At 50.5% G+C, this 24,695-nt stretch overlaps 9 protein-coding genes across 9 annotated transcripts; 5 read left to right on the forward strand and 4 right to left on the reverse strand.

The window, feature by feature from the left end:
* Window positions 1–424: 424 nt before the first annotated feature.
* Window positions 425–1,375, reverse strand: M437DRAFT_56198 (putative nucleoside-diphosphate-sugar epimerase; the record flags this gene model as incomplete). Its single annotated transcript, XM_041023003.1, has 1 exon — window positions 425–1,375. The coding sequence occupies one exon, from the start codon at window positions 1,373–1,375 to the stop codon at window positions 425–427; it is 951 nt and encodes a 316-aa protein (XP_040876845.1).
* Window positions 1,376–1,830: 455 nt separating this feature from the next.
* M437DRAFT_77922 (fructose-1,6-bisphosphatase) lies at window positions 1,831–2,997 on the reverse strand (the record flags this gene model as incomplete). The annotated part of the gene is made up of 3 exons (XM_041026904.1): window positions 1,831–1,973; window positions 2,030–2,814; window positions 2,870–2,997. The coding sequence occupies 3 exons, from the start codon at window positions 2,995–2,997 to the stop codon at window positions 1,831–1,833; spliced, it is 1,056 nt and encodes a 351-aa protein (XP_040876846.1).
* An 891-nt stretch (window positions 2,998–3,888) lies between these two features.
* M437DRAFT_56082 (mannan endo-1,6-alpha-mannosidase) lies at window positions 3,889–5,411 on the reverse strand (the record flags this gene model as incomplete). The annotated part of the gene is made up of 2 exons (XM_041022984.1): window positions 3,889–5,019; window positions 5,076–5,411. 2 exons carry the CDS (start codon window positions 5,409–5,411, stop codon window positions 3,889–3,891), a joined length of 1,467 nt encoding a protein of 488 aa, XP_040876847.1.
* Window positions 5,412–6,894: 1,483 nt separating this feature from the next.
* On the reverse strand, window positions 6,895–7,923 carry M437DRAFT_56079 (putative arabinan endo-1,5-alpha-L-arabinosidase A; the record flags this gene model as incomplete). Its single annotated transcript, XM_041022983.1, has 2 exons — window positions 6,895–7,466; window positions 7,518–7,923. The coding sequence occupies 2 exons, from the start codon at window positions 7,921–7,923 to the stop codon at window positions 6,895–6,897; spliced, it is 978 nt and encodes a 325-aa protein (XP_040876848.1).
* A 744-nt stretch (window positions 7,924–8,667) lies between these two features.
* M437DRAFT_68795 (uncharacterized protein) lies at window positions 8,668–9,690 on the forward strand (the record flags this gene model as incomplete). Its single annotated transcript, XM_041025174.1, has 3 exons — window positions 8,668–9,050; window positions 9,246–9,399; window positions 9,535–9,690. 3 exons carry the CDS (start codon window positions 8,668–8,670, stop codon window positions 9,688–9,690), a joined length of 693 nt encoding a protein of 230 aa, XP_040876849.1.
* A 1,419-nt stretch (window positions 9,691–11,109) lies between these two features.
* On the forward strand, window positions 11,110–14,688 carry M437DRAFT_55886 (uncharacterized protein; the record flags this gene model as incomplete). The annotated part of the gene is made up of 4 exons (XM_041022958.1): window positions 11,110–11,244; window positions 12,208–12,426; window positions 13,600–14,188; window positions 14,504–14,688. The coding sequence occupies 4 exons, from the start codon at window positions 11,110–11,112 to the stop codon at window positions 14,686–14,688; spliced, it is 1,128 nt and encodes a 375-aa protein (XP_040876850.1).
* Window positions 14,689–15,386: 698 nt separating this feature from the next.
* On the forward strand, window positions 15,387–17,570 carry M437DRAFT_87366 (uncharacterized protein; the record flags this gene model as incomplete). The annotated part of the gene is made up of 3 exons (XM_041028628.1): window positions 15,387–15,658; window positions 15,718–15,905; window positions 16,183–17,570. The coding sequence occupies 3 exons, from the start codon at window positions 15,387–15,389 to the stop codon at window positions 17,568–17,570; spliced, it is 1,848 nt and encodes a 615-aa protein (XP_040876851.1).
* A 1,203-nt stretch (window positions 17,571–18,773) lies between these two features.
* Window positions 18,774–20,387, forward strand: M437DRAFT_77925 (uncharacterized protein; the record flags this gene model as incomplete). Its single annotated transcript, XM_041026905.1, has 3 exons — window positions 18,774–18,875; window positions 18,922–20,203; window positions 20,260–20,387. 3 exons carry the CDS (start codon window positions 18,774–18,776, stop codon window positions 20,385–20,387), a joined length of 1,512 nt encoding a protein of 503 aa, XP_040876852.1.
* A 2,116-nt stretch (window positions 20,388–22,503) lies between these two features.
* Window positions 22,504–24,398, forward strand: M437DRAFT_77926 (uncharacterized protein; the record flags this gene model as incomplete). Its single annotated transcript, XM_041026906.1, has 2 exons — window positions 22,504–24,247; window positions 24,298–24,398. 2 exons carry the CDS (start codon window positions 22,504–22,506, stop codon window positions 24,396–24,398), a joined length of 1,845 nt encoding a protein of 614 aa, XP_040876853.1.
* Between the last annotated feature and the right edge of the window lie 297 nt (window positions 24,399–24,695).

The following is a 24,695-nucleotide window of genomic DNA, read 5'->3' on the forward strand; positions in this document are numbered from 1 at the left end:
TGTGACCGGAAACTAGTTTTTCTAGAGCATCATGCTTAGCAGCACGAAGAATCCTGCTGCTCCACGGAAAAAAAAAAAAGGCACGAAAGCATAACATCAATATTGTACGTAGAGAGCGAGTAATCGAGAAAGCATTTTCCGTCTATGACCGGAGGCTCGTCTTCGGATGCCGTGTCCTTGGGCGACATGGCGTGCACGGGGTATAGTTCTCAATCCGACTGGGGAGAGTGCCAATCCCTCGGGGAGAAGCAGAGGCTGGTTCTTCCAAAGAGGAGCTTCCTTCTAGAACAAGCGGCTATTTAAGAAGAGGTTTAAGTCAAGTAAGGATAGAGTGAGGACTGTGAGAAACGGCATGTGGCAGATCGAGTTCATCCCAGATATCAGATGCTGACTATTGAGACACAAATGAGACACAAATCATCTTTTACTCCTGCAAACTCTTCTTGAAGTCTTCCACCGCATCTCTGAACTTTTCATCTCGCTTGAAGCCCAGATCCATCGCTTTACTGACATCAAACCTAATCGGCCACGAATCCAACATATCCTTGATTTCCTTGGTCGGTTCTTCTCTCTTGATCAAATCCACCGCTTGCTTGCCTCCCACCTCCTCAAGCGCTTGTAGCATCTCTTTGACACTAGCCGTGATACCAGGCAAATTGATCTGGCGCATATGAGAAGGCAGACTATCTCGGTCCAATGTCAAGACATGAAGGAGGTTGGCAACCAAGATGCGGGGAGAGCATAACCAAGCCTCGAAGTCATCGGCACAAGGTAGTGTTGAGGGTATACCTTGCAAAGGCTCTCTGAACATGCCACTCATCCATGACGATGCAGCTTGAGTGGGTTTGCCCGGCCGCACAGAGATGGTAGGGAAGCGAAGCGTAAACCCATTGATGAATCCTCTGCGAGTAAAGTCGTTGATCGCATATTCAATCATTGATTTTTGAGTGCCGTAGGACGAAGAAGGTGTAGGTAGGGTGGCCTCTGAAGGCAATTCAGGCAGAGGTTGTCCATAGATAGCCGTACTAGACGCATAAACAACCCTCACACCTTTGCACTTCTGTCTCAATGTCTCCAGCAGATTCAAAGTCGATTGCAGGTTCACTCGATACCCCAGATCGAAATCGGCTTCGCTGCCTGCAGACATGATTCCATGGAAAACATAGATAGCATCCAGATCCGAAGGAATTACTGAGGCACTATCGGAATAGAGATCTGCTTTGATGCATTTTGCTTTTGAGGATTTTGAGGAGGCTTTGGGAGGGACTGGTGGTTCAAAGATGTCGATGAGGAGGACTTCGTGATCTGCGAGAAGGAGGTGTTCGGCGAGGAGTTGGCCTACAAAGCCGCCTGCTCCGGTGATTGCAATCTTCATGGTTTGGCGAGAGTTGTTGATTTAAATTTGTGTTCTTGTTGGCCACTAGACGGTGAAATAGAAATGGAATTGGGTTGAAGATGATCTTCGCTTCCAAGGAGGACAGTGGTGGTTATATAGCATGAGGCTCTTCGCCCCGGTAATAGGTGAAGGCGGGGTGGTGGGGCAGAAGATCCATCGGCAAGAAGACCGAACTTCGCCGGGACAATGATGTCGCGTGAACAAGAAGTCTTTTCAAAATGAGCACAATGACCTCAAAACCTGAATGCCGTGTGTCGCAACTCGTTCTTTTGGTTTCACGATGTGGTTATGAGACACAACTCAAATCTTGATGATGGAAATTGGTTTGATTATGTCAAATGGTAATCGCTAACAAAGCTAGATATGAACAATGTGTTTCCTCCAGCAGAAACCCGTATCATCATTCGAGACAACATAAATCATGAGCAACGGATTTATTTCTTGTGCTTGTTGTGGATGTCGATGACCTTTTGCACCTCGTCGTACGAGCCCATGAAGATACCAGACTTGTCGTGGATTGACTCGGGGACAACCTCGATCATACGGTCCATCTTGCTGTTGACTGCTTGGCCGCCGGCTGTAATGACACATTAGCTCATGTTTCTTGGTTTTGATATTGTGCGTCGTGCTTACCTTGCTCAAAGACCATAGCCATGGGGGCACACTCGTACAGGATACGCAGCTTGCCCTTGGGCGACTTCTTGTCGGCTGGGTAGGCAAAGATACCACCGTACAAAAGAGTTCTGTAGGCATCGGCAACCATGCTACCAATGTATCTCGCACTGTAAGGCTTGCCGCCCTCCTTCTCGGGCATCTTCATCGCGTTGCACCACTCCTTGACAGGCTCCTCCCACCACAGCGAGTTACCCTCGTTGACCGAGTAGATAGCACGCTTGGAAGGCATCTTCATGTTGGGGTGAGTCAAGATGAATTCACCAAGGGCGCTATCCATGGTGAAGCCGTTGACTGGACCATCCTTCATTGTCATGACGAGCTGAGCAGAGGCACCGTACATGGTGAAACCAGCAGCAACCATATCGGTACCGGGACGGAGGAGGTCTTCCTTGGTGCCCTTGGCGCCTGGGGCGAGCTTGTAAATACCAAAGATGGTTCCGACTGACACACCAGCATCCAAGTTGGAAGAACCATCAATGGGGTCGCAAGCAACGGCGTAGCGGGCGTTTGGGTGCTCGTCAAAGACAATGGGCTCATCCTCTTCCTCGGACACCAAGATGCGCACGCGACCTGATGATCTCATGGCAGAAATGAAAATGTCGTTACCGATGACATCGAGCTTCTTCTGGTCGTCGCCGGTCGAGTTTGCTGAGCCAGCAAGACCCGAAAGGTTGATCAGCGAGGCACGGCGGATGTAGTAAGCAATTGACTTGAATGCGAATTGCAGCGAGTGGCAGAGAAGGCTGTGCGACTTGTCAGCATTGAGAATGTCACACAATTGACTCGAACGGATCGTACGTGAAGTCACCCGTGGCCTCCTTGTGTTTCGTCTGCTCCTCAGTAAGGAATCTGGTAAGAGTGATAATCTCGGTGTTGATGGCTTCGGAACCACCAGGACCGGAGTGCGACTCGTTGTTTGAAGACATTTTGTGATGTGTTTGTATTCGGTTGAAAGGTTCGAGAGATGAAGCTTCAAGCTGTGATGTAGCGTTTGGTGGGGAAGAGGGGGGGTATCAATGGAGAGTGGGACAAAAAAAGAGGAATGGAGAGGAGGGAAAGAAGAGAGGAGCGAGACAGCAGCAAGTGACAGCTAAAAAGACTCTGACAACTCGACAGTACCAAGCACACAGTTCAGCGCGGGCAACGTCACAGAGAGGAAGTGTTGGTCGGTGTTGCGGAGCTCAAAACGTCAGATGTGGAGAAGCAGCAAGACGATCCTGCTACCAAGTAGAATGTTGACTCGGTCGCGATCTTGGTGTTTTGTTACAAGTACCACTGTCTGGGCGCGACAGCAGCTCCCTGGATATTTGTATGTCTACCCATTGCCGAGGTCAGTTTCTTCGGCGCAAGGAAATACACCTCACGCGGACAAAATGCCGCTCGTCGGGTCGAGGTCGCGCTTGCTGAGGGGCAGTTGGACGAGTATGGGGACGTCTATTTCTCCGTATTCACTCCGGCTTTGCCCGCAGCGACTTGGTCAGTGAGCTCTCTGTCATACCGATCCCGATCTCCTGCCCCGATATAATCCTCCACCTCTTGTCTCCATCTTCTGTCTCCAGATCAACTTCGGAGACAACCTATTTCGCTAGGCCGAATGGTACAAGGAACCAATCTGGATGCTCTCTTGTTACTGCAGTCCAATTCTTTGATGCTGCGAACGAATGCCAAGAAGAATGTTGTGTAAACATATGGACGAACTGTGGCCGAAGCCGCTGACCGGGTGACTTGATGAATATCTAAACATTATGCTGGAGTATTCCTCCTCTATAATTCTTTTCTATGAGTCTAGGAGTATTGAAACATTATTAGGTGGTGGTCTAAAGCAAGACCGCTGCTCCGATCCAAGCACCACCAACCAAAGCACCAATACGAGGTATAGCGCTGTTCATTACAGCAGCGCCAGTGCTCGACGATACAGCCGTCGAGGTAGACTTCGAAGTGGACTTGCTCATGGACGTGAGCTTGGATGTAGCTGATCGCGTAGGTGTGGTCATGGCAGATGTGCTCGTGATGCCAGACACACTTGCTGGTCCGATGCTAACGGTCGGCTCAAGTGTGCTCGAGACAGTAGCCGGCTTGATCTTGACATTGTTGTGGTTCATCAATTCAGGTGCCTCGTTAACAAGGAGAGCTTGAGTGACTTCAAGGGCTGAAAGTTCCTGTCCAATGCCATATTTTCCATCATAGTCCGTGTACCACTTCTGACCGCAAGTTACACCATCACTAGGTCCAGAGCAAGATCTGGCTGCGCCTTGAGCAGAGGCCGTAAGAAGAGGCTGGATGGCGGACTGGGTGTAAGGTGCAACGACCATTGCCTTTGCAAGGAATCGAGCGAGATAAGCCTTAAAGCTGTATTGATCGTTGTTGCAGGTACCGTAAGGTTCGCACGCTCCTTCGACCATGACGTTGGTCGCATTGTCAAAGGCTTGGAAGAATGACTGGTCGGCTTGTTCAATCAGACCAGTCAAACGCGTTTCCCAGGTGGAAGAACCGTTAGTGTAGTTGTACATGGAGGCAGCGCCATAGATGAAGATTCCAGGAGTGTAGGTCCATTGGAGCTGATCAATCTGCTGACAATTGTCGGTGGTGCTAGCACCGTCATAGACACGGTAGCTGTCGTCAATGAATCCAACACCAGTGGTCCAGTCCCAGATGCGCTCAGCCCAGTCAGCGTATGTGCTGTTGCCAGTGTAGCGTGCTAGACGAGCAGCCATCTGGAAGAAACCGCCGTTCGAGACTGAATTTTTGTAGTTGTAGCCCGAGTTTGACTCAAAGACCTGCCACCTCAATCCTCCATTGCATGTTGTAGAATCCCAGCGCGGGGCCATCGAGTCGAAAGCATTTACGGCGAGTGTCTCCCAAGATGGTGAACCCTCGGGAGGGTCGGGAAAGCCATATTCGAGGGCTGAGAGAGCGGCAAAGGTCCAGAAGGCTTGGTCATCGTTACCCTGTGATCGAAGTCAGTTGTCCGCTGGTAGGGTTGTTGTACAGGTGGTATACTCACCATGCTGCTGTAGTATGCTTCGGGCAGGAAGTTGTTGTCTGTGCCCGTCTGTGCCATCATGGCTTGCATGACAACATCGTTGAAGCTTGTATCGTTGGTGTAGGCCCAGTAATCAATGAGACCGCCCCAGACAGCGCCAGCCTCCCACCAGTACAAAGGCCAAGGTAATGTGCCTATCGACTCTTTCGGTGTGTCGGTCTTGTTGTTCTGGTAGTAGTTCATGAGGCCATGTGCGAGTGTTGATGCTGAACTGCGAATAGAGTCTGGTGATGAGACGTCGAGGTCCAATGCGTGAGCGCATGCCGCCAGGGCTGCAAGAGACGAGAGGAGTTTCATCGTAGCCAGCCGATGTGAGTATGAATTGTATAAGATGCAAGTGCTAAACGCTTTGCGATGATCCAACTCCGAACGCAAGATACCAAAAAAGCTGTGTAAGTCGGAGCAGGTAGATGTAGCGCCATCCTGTTGGTTTTGTATGCTGGGCGCACACTACTAAAGAAAGCGCGACTGTCTCAAAAAAAGTCACCCAAGTGTTGAATCTGCCTATCCAAGTCGATAGCCGTTATTGGATAGGCGGAAATTGGGTAGCCGTTGGCGCCTTCCTACCAGATACAGCTGCGACAACCAAGCTTCTTCGTGTTGGCCCGCGGCGGAAATGAGGTCGAACCATGGAAAAGCTTGGGTTGTACCATGTCTCTTCTACGTCCAGGATAAGCCGCCATATTATGTCGCAGATTCGAGATGGCGCAAAGTCATCTTGTGTGAGTGGAAGAAGAGGTAGCACTTTTGTTGTGGCTTTTGGGATGTGCGCTGTGCCGTGGAGCGTTGGCATCTGAGCGCCAAACTTTGCCAACGGCTGTAATAACGTTTATCGCCAGCCTCGTACGTCTCGATGAGCTGGACCTTGTAAGGCACACAGAGCTAAGAATAACTCTTGCGATACGAACAATGTTTTACACAACTATATGCATGCTCGCTCTCACTTTGAGCGAGTGTCAGCCAAACAGTATCGTGTGTCGCTACAGCTCTCAAAACTCTGTAAACATCAGTGGAGACAAATAGCAAACATGTCACTATTTCTGGGATCAATGCTCAACGTCCTCTACGCAGCAGTACTACGTATGCATCTTCTGCTTGTTCATTATAGGACGCATATCCATCAGTAGTATAACAACGCTGCTGCAGGCATCCTCTTTCCTCTAATTTCGATCAGATCTTTCACAACCGCGTTGTCGTAATGACTCTAGATGATGACTGAACTGCCGTGCAGAAAGTACAAATGATCTAGGCTCTAGGTTTGAGCTTTGAGGGCTGTTCGGGACGGTAGCGTGACAGCCATCATCAATCGGGAGTGGGCAAAGATGTTTTGTCACGGCCAAGTTTTTATGCTGCTTGTACCACCCTGGTCACATTTTACATCATGCTGTCAACGACAACAACCATGTCCTCATCGACCTGGTATACATTCAAGCAATGCATAAAGTCGAGCTTATATAGTGATTGCGCTCAAAAATAATTAGATGGCTGTATATGCATGTGTTCTTGATGGGTTGTGAATTATTGATTCGTCTCCAACAATGCGGTATGCAATCACACGTCTAACCACCCATGTCCTTGAGGTTTTCATGCGACCACCACCAAACACCTGACACACACAAAGTTCAATGCGTGACCCAATAACGCTGAAGAACATGGTTGAGACTAGGCACAAAAGCACATGTTCACTTGCAAATGTAGATACACGAAGACGATCACAGTAAGAACTAATGATCGAAGCACGAGACTGCAGCTCCACAATACAACATGACAAAGCATCAGCTTAAACAGTAGGCCATCCATTGACCCACTTGATCTTATTGACACCAAACAGCTTCTGGCCATCCGCATAACCAATGTTGGTATCAACATAGTGGTAGTACAAGATCCAGCCCATCACAGGATCGTTGTAAACACCTTGACCACCCGGAGCGTAAATGTTTCCATGCGAAGGCAACACAAGAGTACCACCACCGTTGGTACAGCTCTTGCCAGTCTGATCCACGAAGCCACCAGTAGCAGAGTTGGATCTGCAGACCTTGATCTTATACTCTTGGCCAGCGGCAGGGCGGTTCTTGTCCAGATTGCAGCAGATGCCTTCACTGAAGAACATGTAGTAAGCGCCGTTGTAGTTGATCATGTATGAGCCTTCGATGTCGTGTGTGCCGGCGGGCTTGAAGATGGTGTTGTAGGCTCCACCAGCCTTTGAGTTGACTGTGTTGGGAGTGGTGTTCATCTCAACTTGGTAGATATCGTGCCAGAAGGAGCCAAAGTTCATCAGATATTGGTTTCCGACCTTGACAAGGTTGGCATCGATGGCGTTGTAAGACTTGCTGCTGTCGGAGGAGATGCCAGCTGAAAATTGTTAGTTTTGTTGCTGTTGAATCGAGACGATAGTAAACTCACTGGAGCCTTTGTCGGACCAGGTGCCGACGTCCATAGAAGAGGAAGTTGCGAGACCAATGACAGAGTTCTGAGTGCCAAAAGCGCTTGCAGTATAGTAGAGATAGTAAGTGTTGCCAACCAGGGACACATCAGGTGCCCACAGATCGGTCTTTCCAGAGTTGGCTACATTTGCGCCATTGGGGAGTACTTGACCCTTGTACACCCAAGGACCCTGGGCACTGGAAGCAGTGTGAATGGCAATACCACCTCCAGTAGAGAAACGGAAGTAAGTGCCGTCAGAGGTACGGCGAATAAGAGAAGGGTCATGAGCGTTACCACAAGTACCACTGCATGGGAGAGGGTTCGAGTAGGCCAAGACCGTCGCGGCCAATGAAACAACTCCGGAAAGGATGGCGACAAGCTTCATATCGAAGAACAAGAACAGAACAAGTACAAGTCTCGGACGAGAGCGGCTGAGATGGTGCTTGATCCTTCTCGATTCAACATGGGAAGCTCACCTTTATGTACTTCTTGCCTCCATGCTGCTCGCAGACTACTCTCAAGGAGTTGCCAATCAAGGCTGATATGATCTAGCATTGGCTGAAACGAAGCATGGTGTCGAGTATATTATCCTGATGATATTCTCCGAGGTAGCGAAGAAGCATCATGCACGGTGTCTGCATGACAGCCATTGCGGGTCTAGCGAGGATCTAGGGCGGCATACCTACAACGTGCTAAGAGCAATGGTCGAACACTGTCGACAACAACGAGTCGTTACGACTGCACAAAACGTACTTCAGATGTACCTCAAGGGTTACAGTTTGTGTTACAGTGGTATGAACCATCGAAAGTTTTCTCGCCCCGGGCTCAGCAAGCAGAGATTGCTTAAATGCTCCTCCAAAACTCGCGAGTCTCTCTTGGCGAGTGTCCCAGCAATGTGACCTCTCGAAGGATGGTACTCCGAGTACTTTTGCAGTCGATGCAAGGTACCCGAGGTCTACAATCGCGATTGGTGCATTTATTCTCGGCGCTTTCGAAGCGCGGGGCTTCACCATGACTTTGACTTTTATATGTCGATCCAGGGGAATTTATGAGCATCAGCTTGTTGAAACTCGAGCCTCGGTGGAATGAGTAGCTGCTCAGAACGACATGGTTCGCGATCAAGTGAACAATGCGGCGGACGAAGCAACACAGCGAAGCAGGGTGTGATCAGGATGAGGCTTGTCCCGTAACTTCATTGACGGGTTCGTCCAACCGAGATTGGCAGATGGCGGACTCTAGTCGGCACGGAGGAGGGCCTGTTAGCACGAAAATACGCTATACCAAGGTTGTCTGGCTGCGGGCTAGGAGGGCTTTTCGGCTGAAACAACTGCGGGGGATATTCGCTGTATTCAGGGCTTGGCACTCAGTAATTGCAAAACAGGCTCTTCTTATAGGACGGACGTCTTTACTTGAGGAGTTGTGTCGCTTATCAGTACGCTTGAGTGAAGACAGACTGCAGCCAGCCGGCGGGGTGCAGATTCTGAGCCATTACAAGCAGAGAGATTGGCCGAAGTCTGTGTGATGAACCAAGCAGCTTGGGACCCCAACCTCGGTCATTCTTGTTCGAGCTGGGCTTCTGATCGTATCAACACTTGTCCGTGTCAATGTGTAGCGCCTTCCGAAAGAAGAGAAATGATGGAGCCACCAAACAGACTTCGTTGTTACCGTATCCAGAGCATGGCGTGACTCTGCTGAATACGTGCTTAGCTTCTCGATGAACTCTTTGTGTTGGACCCACACCGCAGAATCATGTGTAGGGGCAAGCAGGAACGTTGTGGATGGCGCAGACGTGGAGGAGCCCTGTGAGACCTCGAGCGTTGTCAACAGGCGAGGAAGCGAATACAGCTTCATCAAGGAGCAAGTAAGTGAAAATTGATGCCTTCAAGCTGCCCTCCAGTTGGGAACACGGGGTTGCCACAACAAAGGCTTCGAGAAACGCGCGGAGTTCCTCCGTTGGTCATAATTCTTGACCAAAACGGCGTTCCACAATCTTTAGGATCACGGCGAGAAGACAAGCTTACTTAGAGTAACCTCACCTATATCTCCAACGCTCGATAATTTGACGCCATGTTTTGACAGATGTCAGACAGCAGCTGTCGACAACAAGGGGACACTAATGGATAAGCGCGAACAGCAGCTCTCCGGCTTCTGATGCTTCTTCGTATCATCTCACTTCCCTGAGCCACGCAGAGTTTCTTGTTGTTGTATTCCAAGCTGATCCGCAAATCTTGTCTAGCAGTCTGCAAATTGAAGATACAGTGCTATGCAAATTTGTCTCGATTTCAGCTCTGACGGCTACGAACAAGTTTGTACGGGCTTCCTCGGTCAAGCCTCCGTACGCCGTTGTGTATAGGAGTCGGGTACCCCGGTCCTAAGATCTAGCCGCGAACGTCCCAAATGATGCCTACCGAGCTCTTCCGGAACGTTTAGTTGAAGATGAACAACAGACGTTAGGACCCCAGATGCCTGTTGCCTATTTTGCCTGAAGTAGGATCGTACATCTAGTACTGATTTGGACAGCTTATCCCTAGATCCCCCAGATCAATGCTGGTCCATGGCAACGGGATCCGGACAACCTCGCAAGCTGCAGATACCCGGTGATCCACAGCCATGATCTGTGGTACACATACGCAATCAAGGCTGAACAAGAATGTTCTAGGGTCTGTAGAAGCACCACAACGGGACATCGTGGAAGGCGAGCCATCTCTCTGGATACCAGCACTATCATCCGTCTTCTTGTGATATTGCTACCGAGATATCGAGATTTCAAAACGAGATAACAGCGGCTAATCTAATCATCTAATCACTATCGTGTGTCTGTCTGTCAATAAACCTTTCAGTAAACATCGACGTAGAAGTTTGGTCGCCATGGACCCCGCCCCCAGTCATCCGTGGACACCGACCTTGGGGGTTTTGACCGTTGAGGAGAAGGCATCGTGTCTGAATCAAACACTGTAGGAAGGAGACTTAGCATATCGTCTTTGTTTAGCCTCATCCTCGTGAACGGCAACTATCTGACCGTCGGGTGCTGCTTTGAGATCATAGTGGACCCAAACCAGCATAGTGGTTACACATATGCTTGGAAGCATGGAAGCGTCTTCTAGACTTACCGAGATCGTCGCTTGGTTGAGTCCCTGGTCTGATCTTCGTCATCCATTCAAGACAGCCCAAGCAGTTGGGTCAGAACAAGCACCACTACTTGCAACACCCGAATTGGCAGTCCAACTACCGCCAGGGACGATATTCAACGGCAAGGCAATTGTCTCGTTCAGTTAATCCACTTCTTCAATATTCTGGACGTTGTTGGCTTGACACAGAGTCTAGACTGTCTGGAAGGAGAACACTTCATGATATACCATCCACAGCAGATGATGCCTCTATGCTCATCGTCGAGTATAAGAGGTGGTATGATATCCTGTCATTCATCTCCTCATCCGCTTCAGCAACTTCCAAGGATCAAGGCGAACAATCTTCCTCAACAAACAACCCTTCGTTCAATCTCCCTTCGTTCTCAGTACTACTTCTCTATTCGTTTACAATCTTTATTCACTAATCAATCAATCTAATCATCATGGCCGGTCAAGCTGCTATCTTGGGTCTTCTGGCCCCTGCCATCATCCTTGCAGCCCCCTTGAACTCCAAGGACAAGAGAGATGAAAATGTCGACCTTGCTGCCAGAGACCCTCTGCTGGGCATTGGAATCACAGTTGGTATCTCAGCTTCGGTCGACCCACTCCTCTCTGGGCACGCCACTTCATCCAAGAAGCTGTCGTCCTCGACCGCCAAGGTTTCTTCAGTCAAACCGACTACGACTTTGTCCATTCCCAAAGGCTCTCCGATCGCAAAGTCTTCGAGCAGCTCCAAGAAGTCTTCCAGCAGCTCTAAGAAGTCTTCGAGCAGTGCCAAGGTGTCCAGCTCCAGCTCAAAGAAGGTCGCTAGCAGTGCAAAGGTGTCCAGCGGTAGCTCGAAGAAGGCTTCCACTCTCGTCGAGCCTGTTTCTACCAAGCACCTTACCCTCTCGAGCCTCTCGAAATTGACCAGCTTGCCTAAGACTGCCTCTTCTTCTTCCATCAGTGTCAAGAAATCGACTGTCAGCCCTGTCGCCTCGAGCAAGAAGACCTCCTCAGCATCGACAAAGTCTTCTTCTTCTAGCAAGAAGCCCACTTCATCGTCTTCTAGCAAGAAGCCCGCTTCATCATCTTCCAGCAAGGCACCTGTTGCACCTTCTAGCAGCAAGAAGTTGAGCTCGTCCTCTTCGTCGAAGAAGCCAAGCTCCACAAGCAGTGCTAAGGTCTCTGCCAAGTCCAGCAGCTCTTTCAAGCTTCCCATCGTACTTCCTACTTTGAAAAGCTCAAGCAAGCCTGCTATCAGCAGCTCTAAGGCTTCCGTAAAGTCCAGCAGTTCTGTCAAGCCAACCAGCAGCTCGGTCAAATCATCCAGCTCTGTCAAAGTTTCCAGCTCGGCTAAGCCCGCAAGCAGCGATGTCAAGCAAGGCTCTACTGTCAAGACTAGTCACGCTTCTTCTTTCAGCTTGGCTGTGCCTAGCATCGGCAAGGCTAGCAGCTCTGATAAGGGTGTTGTCATCTCGGTCAAGCCAACCCCTAGCTCATCCTCTGTTCACAAGCCCTCCGGAGTCAGTATCAGCGTTTCCGTAGGACTCCCCGGCGAGACAGTCACATTCCCCGGTGTTACAGTCACCGGAGGACTTGCTGCTTCTAAGCCTATTGAGACGGCCGTCTCGTCCGTGCTCAGCCGTGCCTCGGGCATAGTATCCGCTGTCATCTCGAAGGTCTCTTCTGGCGTGGTCGGCGAGGCTTCTACCATCAGATCAGGTGTTTCGCAGGCTACCTCCGTCATTGGCGGTGACGTATCCACGGTCAGATCTCAAGTCTCATCCCTCGTTTCTCAGGCCACTTCTGTGGCTGTTGGGGATGTTTCTACCATCAAATCCCAGCTTACCTCTATTGTCTCGCAAGATGTCTCTGCCATCAGATCTCAGGCCTCTTCTTTAGTCTCGCAGGCCACTTCTGTGGCAGGTGGCGACGCCTCGGTTATCGTCTCTCAGGCTACTTCTGCAGCTGGTGGTGCTATCTCGACTGCCAAATCCCAGGTCTCATCTCTTGCCTCTCAAGCATCTTCTAGAGCTTCCAGTGCTCAATCAGTCGTTAGCTCTGAAGTTTCTTCCGCTGCCTCGAAGGCTAGCTCAATCGTTTCCAGCGCCCAGTCGGTCATCAGCTCTCAAGTTTCCTCTGGTGTCTCAAAGGCTAGCTCTGTTGTGTCCAGTGCCCAATCGGTTGTGAGCTCTCAGGTTTCCTCCGACATTTCGAAGGCTAGTTCTGCAGTATCTAGCGCCAACTCGGTCGTCAGCTCCCAAGTCTCCTCTGTGGTCTCGAGTGTCAGCTCGCAGGTTTCTTCCGTGGTCTCGAGTGTTAGCTCCAAGGTGTCATCTGCAGCTTCCGAGGGTGTTTCGGCATCCATCTCTGCTTCTGCAGGTGCGAGCGCTTCTGTTGGAGCATCGAAGGCTCCTGCCTCTTCCTCGTCCTCTTCATCCTTGGTTGCCTCTAGCAGCGCTGCTTCGCCAGCTCAAGACCCTAGCCTAGGCCTCCCCCTTGCTCCTGTCTCGAGCCTTGTCAGCGAGATCGTGTCTCAGGCTACCAACCTTCCTGCTACCGTTCTTCCTGCAGCAAGCAGTATCGTGAGTGCGGTCGTCTCTCAGGTCACTGATCTTCCCGGAGCTGGCGAAATTCCCGCTGCAGCAACAAGTCTTGTTGGAGACGTGACATCTGATGTTGCTGTCCTGCCTTCTGCTGCCTCTAGCCTCGTCAGCGAAATTGTCTCCCAGGTTACCGACCTTCCATCAGCAGCAGTCAGCATTGCCAGTGAGATTATTTCGACCGATCTCCCTGTGATCACCGATATCTCCAGTGCCGTTTCCAGCATCGTAGCCACTATCGTTTCTGACCTTCCTGCCGCAGCTTCTAGCATTGTTAGCGATGTGACCGAACTTCCTGCAGCCGCAAGCAGCTTTGTCAGTGAAATTCTTCCTAGCGACCTTTCTCAGCCTACCGGACTAGTCAGCAGCATCGTCAACGGAATCACTACCGATCTTCCTCAGGTCACCGAGGTTCCCGCCGCAGTAAGCAGTATCATCGACGGATCCATCCCAACTCTTGCCTCAGATCTTGGAGCCGCCGCCACCTCAATCGTAGGCGACGCTGGTGACATCGTCTCCTCTATTGTGTCTCCCATCGCCCCCATCGTCACCGACATCGTTCCTTCTGTCGTCTCCGATGCCGCGTCGGCCGCCACCTCTATTGTGGGCAACGCTGGTGATGTGGCCTCTTCTATCATTTCTTCAGTTGAACCCCTCGTCACCGATGTTGTGTCTGATGGTGCAGCAGCCGCCACTTCTCTCGTGGGCGATGTTGGCGCTGCGGCCTCTTCCATCGTGTCTGCAGTTGACCCGCTCGTCACTGATGTGATTCCATCGGTTGTTTCGGACAGTGCATCCGCTGCCACCTCAATTATTGGCAACGCTGGTGATCTCATCTCGTCTGTTGTATCAGCGGTCTCTCCAGTCGTCACCGATGCAACCAGTGCGGCTAGTGATGTTGCTGGAGATGCCGGAGCTGCTATTTCGAACATTGGTGGTGCAGTTGAGACTCTTGTCAGCACTGTTCTCTCTTCTGATATTCCTGCTGCCACTGCAGTCATCGATCCCATTGTTTCGGGAGTTTCTCAGGGTGCCAGTGCAGCCGTATCCATTGCTACCAATGTCGTTGATTCCGGTGCCACTGCAGTCAGCCAGGTTCTATCTGCCGCCACTTCTGCGATTCTGCCTGAAGTCACTGAACTTGCAACTGCTGTCGTTAGCGCTGGATCGGCTGTTTCGACCATTCTCTCTGATACTGGATCGGCCGCCACGGCAGTGGTCGGTGGAGCCGTTTCGGGAGTTGGCTCAGCAGCTGGTTCGCTGGCAACTGGCGTGGGCAACACGGTTGATGGTACTACCGGTGCCGTTGGAGGTCTTGTCGGAGGTCTTCTTGGTGCCAGCTCGGCATCCAGCGCTACCCCTACTCCTACCACCTTGGTCACCAGAACCTCTTCTTCTACATTAGTCAAGGCCACCATTGGCATCAACCTCAAGTAGACCGACTCACAGGGTACACGATCAGAACACTAAATCACCTCACACATCATTTCTTTTGTTTGTATTTGGCATTTCTCACGGTGTTGGCTTTGGATGGAATTCATGTAGTCGCTGGACAACAACACGAAAACCAAAAAAATCAGGCTTGTACACGTAAATACAATGATGGAGTTTGGGTGGCACAAGTCTCTGATTTTAGACAGTTCTAATATAGTATAGCTCAGATAGTTTCATGCGAAGAATTATTTCCTCAGAACATTTGGTTCCAAATCGTTCCCTCGTGTGCTCAAAACGGCCAAAATGTTGCATCTGAGCCCTTCTCCATCCCAACGTACAGGGACTATAATAAGCTATCGAAATGCATGATTGCAACTCGAGAATAATTACGGCCATAGAGATAGCTTTAAATGGTATTCTCTCTGTGGACACAACATTTTCCGCGAAAGCATTGTGTACTTCTACAACTAAACTGTGACAGTATCAAGCACACGCAGAGATCCTATCTTGACTTCTGACGAATTGGGGTTCTACGCATGGACTGCTTTTGTTATCACTTTCTGTTGTCCACTCACTCTTGGCGCAAGATCCAATTCACCACCAACTTCTGCGCAACCAACTCGAGTGACTGCCGCCCAAACACTATTCCGAATTTTTACCCAAACACCCATCACGAACCTACCACATTCAGCGCACACACCATGGCAAGACCGAAAAAGACCCCGAAAAAGACCGAATCTAAGAACAAGGCTGGGACCAAGCCTAAGACTAAGAAAGGGAATGTCCAGAGACCTTCTTCGCTCGACCCAGCGCATGTCGTAAAGTTTCTTGTCAACGAACCGAATTTTCCGTCTCCTCTTCGGCTAACAGCCAAAGTACTGGAAAAGTGGCTCAGGGCCATGGACACTGGTGCTTCCAACCAGGCCCGCAAAGATGTCACAGTGGCGGTGCTTTCTGGGCTGCAAGCTGCAAGGTATGCCACTCTCGAACCCTGCATATAACCTCATTAGCTGACATGCATCTACGTTCTAGCGACCCACCAGTCACTCGTCAACAATGTGAGGATTTCATCCGCCGTCATGGCGTCAGCGAGACAGACCCTGTTCTTGTCAACTCGTGGTCTGAGTTCATTGCTTCCCATTCAGGGTCGGACGATTTGGAAGAGGATTGCGCAGAGGAAATTGGGGCAGGCAAACACAAGGTCAAGAAGCCTGAGGTCAGTAGGTTTGCGGCAGAGGTGCCCCCTCCCTGTGTACTCCGAGTACAGCAAAGAGCGAATTGCCTCCTATAGAGATGCACAATGTGTTCATAAGGAAAGGCGTGTCCACAGAGAGCCGGCAACTTGTTGCCTCTCAGTGGATAGCACCCTGTTTCCTATGGATATTGTGCATTTCTACAGCTGTCCGCAAGACTTGAGTACTTTGGGAGGCCGAGGCGAAGGCGTCCAAGGCAGGCCATCTTGAGCTCGCAAACAACGCTGACACTTATCCAGATAAGGACTCCGCCATTACCATCAACAGCAGTCCGTCTTCCCAAAAACCGCTCCCAGTGTCGCCAGTCCCGTGAGATTCAGAGTAAGCGTCAATCCCCAGGACAGAGAGACTCTCCAGCAGCTCGTCATAGACGAATTCAACCGCAAGTTTCTGAATCGGGCAAAAGAAGCCCGGGCAAAACACATTTTCCGCAGATTCTCCGGCGCAGGACTCGACGTCAAGAAGCAATGGGCAAAGGAAAGTGTTTACTGCACGACTATGCGTTCATTCTGCCTTAACGGCGAAGAGATGGCATACTGGAGCATCATGGCCAACGTGGCGGATTCATCTGCCAATGACAATATACCCGCGGCCAGAGTCTCTTTTGCCTTGGCGACTCTCATGTTGGAGAAATGGGAGCAGCTGCCGGAAGAAATGCCAGAATTAGCCTGGGTTAATATGGAATACACGACTTCGACAGGCCTCAAGAGATTCAAGACGCCATTGTTGCAACAAATGTTGAGGCCTCCACGCGATAAGAGCCGCAAGTTCGATGTTCTGTCGCCTCAGTACAAGTTTGAGGCACGTGTGCCTCGCCTTGAAACCATCATCGACCCTGGCCACAGGATGCATCGCACCCCAGGCAGCGCGGAAGTGGATGCTCATGCGCAGTTCAAGAGGTATGCACTTCAGAGTATCCTCAAGCTCATGAAGACATCTCCTCGTGGTGGTGCGGTCGTCAGGACCGTACCTTTGACATGGCCCAAATTGGTCACGCAAGGTCTCGCAAGACCACCACGGCCATTCAACCCAGTTGCCGGCAAGTTCGTGAAGTTGAGAGAGGTTGAAGACGTTCTTGCCTCACAACACGAAGCCAGGTCGATTCATCTGAGCCAGGCGCGTACAAATGATCGATTGGTGTGCGTGGTCCGCTACAGCTCGACCACCACGAGAAGCCTCTCGGCCGATGCAGACCACGTTCGAGATATTCTCGTCGGTCTACGAGAATCCTTCCCCGAGGTCCAGTTCCATCCTAACAAGCAAGCCGTCATGGTTCGCGGATACAACACGAGAAGCAGCTTGACACCTTCCCTTTGGCATGACATCGACCAGGAGATCAAGGTGTCGCGTTACGGTTTCGTGTTCCAGGACTACGAAAATAATAAGGTTCTGGACCACAAGATGCGTACACAAGCCGTTGCTGAATTGTTCACCAGACATCTATCTGGTCAGTTTGAGTTGGCCAAGGAGCTGAAGTTGTCGCTGGCACTTTTCTTGGTTGGTCATGATTCGTTGGGGAGCAGTCGGGAACGCATAGTTGCGTACGTCAAGGACGTCCATGAATCAACAGGACAGGGATTCAACATCTTCATCGACGCTTTGTCCGAAGAGACACCAATATGGGGCATGTGACTTCGATCGACGTGGGACCGCTCTCAATGAAGATATCGTTCATTGCCGTTGCCCTCGTGAGTTTTGCAGTATGTGATTGCGAGCAGTACCTGTTCGAGATGGTCGTACTCCACCACGATAGTGGCGACCTGTTCAACTTGCCTGATTGAAACTATGCTGCGACATTTCCCAGACTCTCGTATCGATTGAGACCATCGCTGAAAAAATGCATATTGATTTCCGGATTAGACGTGTGTCTCAAGAGAGCCCAAAAAAGGGGGTCCAGTGCAGGCTACAAGTGATATGCATCTTGATAGCACTGAGCAATATATTAGCATGCAGGGAGAGCCCAATTAACAACGATTCGTTGTCCCACTCCAAGCAGAATCAAGTGAGGCTAGTCATTGCTGAACGAACAAAGACCGAACCTACCCCTAAGCATCTGTCTGCCTAGACTCCTCCACTCGAGTAGTACCCTGCATACATGATCTTCAAGAACCCACTTTGTATGGAAGGTGCGGACGTCTTCGCTAGAGTAATCGTAAAGCAGATCATCAGATATCTCGCGACAGTATCGGGCTCATGCAGCGGCAAGTACTAACAATTCTTCTTGTCAAGAAACCATGCAGAAAGGGAGAGGGAGCGAGCTGAGTGGAGCTGCAATAAGGTGATGTCGATCTGTTTAGCTTCCGGTTTGCGGCTTGGCAGAAGCGGTGGAGGACCTCGGTTGAATATACGTTGGGTATGGTGAGACGTGAAGGTATCGAGAATGATAAACAGACCGTGGGCCGTTGGGATGCAGTGATCAAGAGAGTACCTCGTGTATATGATGATTGGTGTAGTCGCAATCATTGTATTGATGAATTCTGCTGACACCGGTAGTATGCCAAGTCCGAGACACAATATCTGTTGATGTGTCGATCCTGTGTGAGCGGCATAACTTTGCAGCGTTGACGTGTCAGTCGCGAGGGGTTGTTGACCCTTCCTTTTATGCTGTATAACTCAGCGCTCGATCAGAGGCGACCAGGACAATCGTGAAGTTCTGGCAAAGATGGCTCAAAACAGCGAGGAGATTATCCTCTTCCACTATTCAGTGTCAATATACTCGCATAAGGTCCTGTGGTCAGTGAAAGGCTCAAACATCTTGTCGAGACAGTGCTGACACTTTGAAGGTATCTCAAGTTGGCAGGCATCAAGTACTCAGAATGTGTTCAACCACCAATCATGCCTAGGCCTGATTTAGCAGCACTAGGCATCTCGTACAGACGCATTCCCTTGCTCGCTATCGGTCGTCATGTGTACTGCGATTCGAGGTTGATTCTCCAAGTCTTGCAAGAAAAATCATGGAATTTCAATGAGTGGTTCAGACAAGGCAATTCGACGACTGCTTCAGGACTGGCTGAATGATCAAATTTTCTGGCATGCATCACGTTGCTTACCGTTCGAACGTTCTGCAGTTGCTAGTAGTCCAGCATTTCTAAATGACAGGTCCGAAGCGCTTGGCAGACCATTCAGGATTGAGGACATGATAAAGGAAAGACCAGAGTCGTATGCCTATATCCGTGCCATGTTCCAAACGCTTGAGTCGTTCCTGGAAGATGGCCGTGACTGGTTTGTTGGCAGTGAACAGCCATCGCTAGCAGATATTGATGCTGTTTACATTGCGCAATGGCTCGTAACGAATCCATTGATGGAAGGCGCGACGCCGGAAGCGTTTATTTCCGAGAAGCTGTTTCCCAAAACATATGCTTGGGTCTATCGATTCAAGCAGGCGTTGAGAGATGCTGAATCTGGAGCAACTGTGGCTACAGTTGTTAGTGGCCAGGAAGCTTTGGACCAGATCACTTCAGCCCCGGTTACTGCTTTGCAAGGCGATATCAGTGACACTGACCCGCTCGGCCTGAGAGTCGGCCAGGCAGTGAGTATACATCCAACTGACTGGGCATCAAAACATATTGATCACGGTGAGCTCGTGATGTTGGCCGCGGATCAGGTGTGCATTCAAAATGCTCGAGGTGTTCTGGTCCATTTCCCTCGTTGGAAATTCCGGGTTCAGGCAGCCGAGGAGGACAGATCTTCCACCAGCGTCCCTATAACGGATGGTCTACCACTAATAGATCGTCCTCATCGGCTCTTCTACCACCCGCTATCCCCTTTCTCGCGCAAAGTGTATATGTTTGCACTAGAGTTGGGCACGGCAGATCGAATCGAGCTTCAAAAGGTGGTCGTTGCCCCAGTCAAGTATCCTGGATGGTCTGATGATGTCCCCACTGTCGCCGAGTCAAACCCTTTGGCAAAACTACCGACTCTAGTCCTCGGCAACAACGGCGATGGCGTTTACGACTCACAAGTGATCTGCGATTTTCTAGAAGACGAAGCCTTGACAAACAAGCGGTCTGATCTTGGACCACGCAACTGGCGCTTGAGAACTCTTCACGGTTGTGCGGACGGCATGATGGACGCGCAAGTACTCATCTTTTACGAGAAAAAGATCCGTGCTGAAAACAACATTGCATACCAAGCCTGGATTGATGGACAGAATGAGAAGATTTTGCGGGGTCTTGACCAATTCGAACTCGAAGTTGGTCGTGGCACGCTTCAAGCACTGGCTAACGATACACCAGCATCAGCGGCTGAATGTGCGGTGGCCACTTGTGTGGCCTTTTGGACACTGTTGGGGTTCAATGGCGCGACGAAAGACCGCAACTAGCAGAATGGTTCCAGCAATGGCAAAAGAGAGGTTCTTTTATCAAGAGTCGCGCCGATGTGGATTGGAAAACCGGCGAGGCTGTCGATATTGGATTCGGCCGAGATGTGCTGAATGGCAAAAAGGGTTGAGGGTTAGACTTGTAGATAGCAGATCTGTACACAGTACGGCCAAACAGTCCGGTAGAATGCTACTGTAGGCCGTGCTTTCAGAGTCTGGATCTGTTCTGTACGTGCGTTGGACGATGGAGTGCATAATGAATCAGAACTGGACTTCCGAGACCCTGTCAAACCGAGTGGCTGCAGGAGCTTTGAGCCGACTTGTGCACACGCAATATGCAGATGAAGATCGACCGAGCCGTCTCTGTCTTGCAGGTTGAATGAACAAGAGCACCGAGATTTGTCTGTGCACAGAGTCCTGCCGCCTCGAGAACCCTATGATGCTGTACAAGGCAGGTGGGTATGGGTAATATGAAAAAAGCGGGCGGTAGAAAGTTGCACCCGAGATCAGTCCACAGACAAAAAGTAGGAAGTGAAACAAAACAGTGCACAGCTCGTGGAAGTTTCGTATTTTTGGTGTTTGTCGGGTTTGTCTAGGACCAATGACTGACTCGGTTAGAAGTACCTTGCGTGCGAATAGGGCACGATGGCGCTAAAGTCATGGAATGTTGTTACACAGAAGCACGACGATAGATGATAAACTCACGTGGGTCGCTCGAGCGAAACACTAGACAGTACATTGCAAGTACGAATCTGCCTGGTGCAGCGATACTTGAATCGAACGAAGCCTTGTGGTCAGCTCCAGCCTCCACAGGCCTTGACCGGTCTTGTTGGGGAGGGTTCAAGAACAGAGCAAGCCGTGAGCCGAAGAATGCACTGCGGGAACATGCAGTAGTTGGTGGGTGTGTCCGGCGGCCTGAGAGTAACGATATCCTAGTTGGTCAAGTGGAGGACTTGATTCGTGAGCGAGTCGTGGTCGCCCTTGATCCCTTTTCTGCAACGTCGGACTTGGCGAGGAGCAAGTTGCAAGATGGTCGTTGTCCAAGCGCCTTCCCTAAGCGCAAGGTTTAAGCTCGGGACTTCCAGTTCTGCCAACGTTTTGCAGTTTCGCAGACAACGGTTATCTCCTCTGTCTGAGGCTGAAACATAAGCTACCATGGACTTTCTCAGCCTGCGAATTTCTCGAAGTCGGCAAGAACAAGTCAGAATTGCAGCGAAGACGTATCGCAACTTGAGGTGACAGAATGTCACGCACCAGATCGGGACTCACGGGCTGGTGCCTTCTTGTCGCTAGCTGGCCCATGCATGGCCTAAATGTTAGCGCGTCCATGGACCCCGCCCCGCATGGTAGCATCGATGGTGCTTCACCGCCATTTCAAGACCATGGCCTTTCGCTAATACCTATATGCCGCGCTTCCTCGTGCTGTTCTTTTGCAACAAGAGCAGCGGTCAGCGAAACCATCGCTGCTGACCCTTTTCGTGCCTTTCTCGTCGACTAGCTGTGTGTGCGACGGAACGCCTTGAGTATCCTGCCCCGAAATTGCTTGCATCCGTGCCTGTTGCTGTATGCATTCGAGCCGGAGTAGCCACCATCATGGACAACCTCGACTTCACCCACGCCGATAACCTTCTGGCTTTTGGCGACTATACCGATCCTCGCCACACCACCTCCTATCCCTCGTCATCTTCCTTGGCTTCGCAGCAGTGGGCATTTACCCTCGACTCCCTCGACCCGACCATGGCCCACCAAGCCTTCCAGTCGCAACAACAACATCAACATCATCACTCACATCAACTCGACCAATCTGTACCGCAACACGTTGACTACAAGTATGATGGCAACAATCTCGACCAAAAACAACAACTCGACTATGCCGTCAATCAGCATGATCAAAAGCCATACGAGGTCCACGATGTATCTGCTTCCGTTCAATCTAATGCTATGCAACTCGCCTATGCCCAGCAGCAAATGAATCAGGCTGCTGCTGCTCTGAACCCTCAGTGGCACTTCCAGTTCCCTGCCCAGCAAGCTTTTAGCCAGGACGCCACACTGGATCGCACCTATGACGCCTCATATGCCATGCCGATCCAGCAAGCTACCCCTCAGTACATGCCTGTGTCGGCTGAGAACACCATGGCCATGAACTCGACTGCATACATGACTATGGCCGGTCCTATGGAATCGATGAACGTTCTCTCCTACCCTCTGAATGACTACCAGAACGAGCTTCTGGCTTTCCAGATGGGTATGGCTGCAAACACCAATGTTCAATCAAGCCTGCCTAACAATTCACCCACTGGTTCCTACTTGGAGATTCGTTCTTTGTCAAGTAGTGACAATGGCTGGACTGCTGTTGACTTCCCCGTCTCGAGACATTCCCTCGGCTCCTATGTCGAGGCCAACAACAATGCTGTCTTCAACCCCGGCCAAACTTTGCACATTCGCAGTGCAAGTGACTCTTCGAATGACGATGCCAGTTCTGCGCAGTTGTCGAGTAGCTACGAAGAGATTCCGTTCCCTCTGTTCTCACCTGTCTCGGATGGCTTCAGCACTGGTGATTATGTTCAGCACAGATCGCATCATTCCAGAAACTTCTCATCCGACTATGAACATGACTACCTGTCTCACTCCACCTCTTCGTCGCCGTTGGCAAGTCCTGCTGATGGTACTCGCCCTTCTACTTCTCAGGCCGTCCAGACTTCTACCATCTCATCCAACGCCTCAAGCCCAGTGTCACCTCCTTTGAGAAAGCGGAAGACTCCTACTAACGCTCTCGCCAAGACTACCAAGTCTGCTATTAAGAAGGCCAGCCCTCCGGCTCGCAAGGACGGTGCTCCCGAGAAGCGAGTCGGCAAGAGAAAGGGTCCTCTCCGTGCCGATCAGCGTCAGCAGGCTCATGAAATCAGAAAGCTCCGTGCCTGTCTTCGTTGCAAATTCCTCAAGAAGACTTGCGATAAGGGCAACCCTTGTGGCGGTTGCCGTCCTTCGCATGCTCGTCTCTGGCAGGTCCCTTGCACTCGCATTGACATCAAGGATATTGGTTTCTTCATGAAGGACTGGAAAGCTGACTACGAACGTCATGTAAATCTTGGCGTCTCTGCTGCCAACATCAAGGGTTTCTCTCCTAACGAGCGCACTGTTTACATTACCCACGGCTACGGATATCTGTTGCCTATCAACGTTCGCGAGGTCTATGTCCGTGATGACTCTTGCTTCAACATTGACTGGTCCGAAAAGATCACCGACCCAGTCCAATTCGAGGCACATACCGCCAAGCTGTCGGCAGGTATGGAGGGTATTTCAGCTTCGAGTCTTTCGGACTACCTAGACTGCCATCTCGACAATGGTTTCGAGTCATTTGTTGATGGTTATTTCGAAGGCACACCCTTCTTGACCGAGATGCTTAAGACTGCTTACCACTACTGGGTCAAGTCCAAGTCCTTAGTGATTCGTAAAGCGCTCAAGTTGGTCCTCGCATACAACTTGACTCTTCACATCACTATGATCGAAGGTCTTTCTGAGGAAGAGGCCAATATTGGCAAGATTGAGGACGAGGATAGCAAGTTCTGTGGCAAGACTGTTGCACCTGGCATGATCAACTTCCAGGTCAAGATTGCCCTGGCAGATATGTGGCGAGAGCTTCAGAAGGATGTACTGGAGGAGCTCTCGGCACTTTACTCTTCCGTCTATAGTGGAGAAAAGCTGAAGAACTGGCCAACAATCTTCATGCTTGCAGCAATCTTGCTGGCTGTGTGGGAAGAGATGCAGTTTGACGCACACTACCGTACACCCGACGAGACGGCTGTCAACCAATTCTGCAATGACATGGAGAGCACTCCTGTTGGTGTCATTGTCGGCCTGTTCCAAGCCATCAGCCAGAAGTTGCCTAATTTCATGGACTGGGACACTCGCAGCCATCACCAACTTCTCAACTCTGACCCTGCCATTTGTGATGCTTTGACTGAAGTCAAAGAGCATGTTACCAAGCATGGTGAGTTACAAAGACTGTCGACCATGAAATTTATCACTAACGAATTTCAGAAAAATATCTCCGATCAAGATCGGATGCCAAGTTTGACCGCAACGACTTTGACTGTCTGTCGAACAAGTTCCTGGCTAGACTTGTCATTCGTGCAAGCTAATCATCTCAACGACACCACGCACAACTAACGTTCAACGACCTTTTTTACGGCCCAAAGATTAACGCCACGCTATGCTAAGCCGTCTTATGTTTTCCGGCATGCTTCACGACACGACCTTGTCTTTTACGCACCGTCCAGCGAAAGCGTCCGCAGTTCTTGTTATCTGTTTTCTTGAGATTTGTTTTGTTCTTCACTTCATGTCAATAGAGATTCCCTCCCAGTGGTTCTGATTTTATGATATGATGGCATTTTCGTCCTTTGCCAGATTCTTGTTCTCTTTGTCGTCTCCCATTATCT

The sequence above is a fragment of the Aureobasidium melanogenum genome (assembly GCF_000721775.1).
Source record: "Aureobasidium melanogenum CBS 110374 unplaced genomic scaffold scaffold_23, whole genome shotgun sequence".
Taxonomy (NCBI): domain Eukaryota; kingdom Fungi; phylum Ascomycota; class Dothideomycetes; order Dothideales; family Saccotheciaceae; genus Aureobasidium; species Aureobasidium melanogenum.